Source organism: Procambarus clarkii, chromosome 49, assembly GCF_040958095.1.
Source record: "Procambarus clarkii isolate CNS0578487 chromosome 49, FALCON_Pclarkii_2.0, whole genome shotgun sequence".
Lineage (NCBI taxonomy): Eukaryota > Metazoa > Arthropoda > Malacostraca > Decapoda > Cambaridae > Procambarus > Procambarus clarkii.
In genome coordinates, this window is record NC_091198.1 from 23,582,389 (window position 1) to 23,583,253 (window position 865).

General features: G+C 42.0%; 1 protein-coding gene across 1 annotated transcript in view; it reads left to right on the forward strand.

Annotated features, from left to right (window-relative positions):
* LOC138351444 (nestin-like) overlaps positions 1-559 on the forward strand; it is an 897-nt gene extending 338 nt beyond the window's left edge. The window contains exon 1 of the mRNA XM_069303269.1: positions 1-559. This exon is cut by the window's left edge and continues 338 nt beyond it. Coding sequence (XP_069159370.1) covers positions 1-559 — 559 coding nt within the window.
* Positions 560-865: the final 306 nt, after the last annotated feature.

Genomic DNA, 865 nt, shown 5'->3' on the forward strand with positions numbered 1-865 from the left:
TCTTCTTGAAGAAGAAGGGACTGAAGTTCAGCCTCTTCTTGAAGAAGAAGGGACTGAAGTTCAGCCACTTCGGGAAGAAGAAGGGACTGAAGTTCAGCCTCTTCTTGAAGAAGAAGGGACTGAAGTTCAGCCTCTTCTTGAAGAAGAAGGGACTGAAGTTCAGCCACTTCGGGAAGAAGAAGGGACTGAAGTTCAGCCTCTTCTTGAAGAAGAAGGGACTGAAGTTCAGCCTCTTCTTGAAGAAGAAGGGACTGAAGTTCAGCCACTTCGGGAAGAAGAAGGGACTGAAGTTCAGCCTCTTCTTGAAGAAGAAGGGACTGAAGTTCAGCCTCTTCTTGAAGAAGAAGGGACTGAAGTTCAGCCACTTCGGGAAGAAGAAGGGACTGAAGTTCAGCCTCTTCTTGAAGAAGAAGGGACTGAAGTTCAGCCTCTTCTTGAAGAAGAAGGGACTGAAGTTCAGCCTCTTCTTGAAGAAGAAGGGACTGAAGTTCAGCCTCGTCACAGAAAACTATCCAATTTAGTAAATACTGGAGTTCCTTCGGAATATTTCATAGTTTAGCGTGTTTTTCACTTACAAATACGCACTTTGTAGGAAGAATATATATATTTTTGGTGTATGACAACTTATTAGACAGCAATTTGGTACTTGACTTTTTCGTAGTCTAAAAAAAATATTTTTTCAGACTACTAAAATGTAAAGAAAATAGGGCATGTATTTCTTGATTATTCGTGATCACTGACCATAGACAGCTGCTGCTTAGTGAAGCTCCACCTCCATACAGAGGCATTTGTCTTTTATAACTTCTGGCTCGTCTGTACTTACACCTGCGAACTACACGGGATTGTGTCTATGTGCTGAATAAAG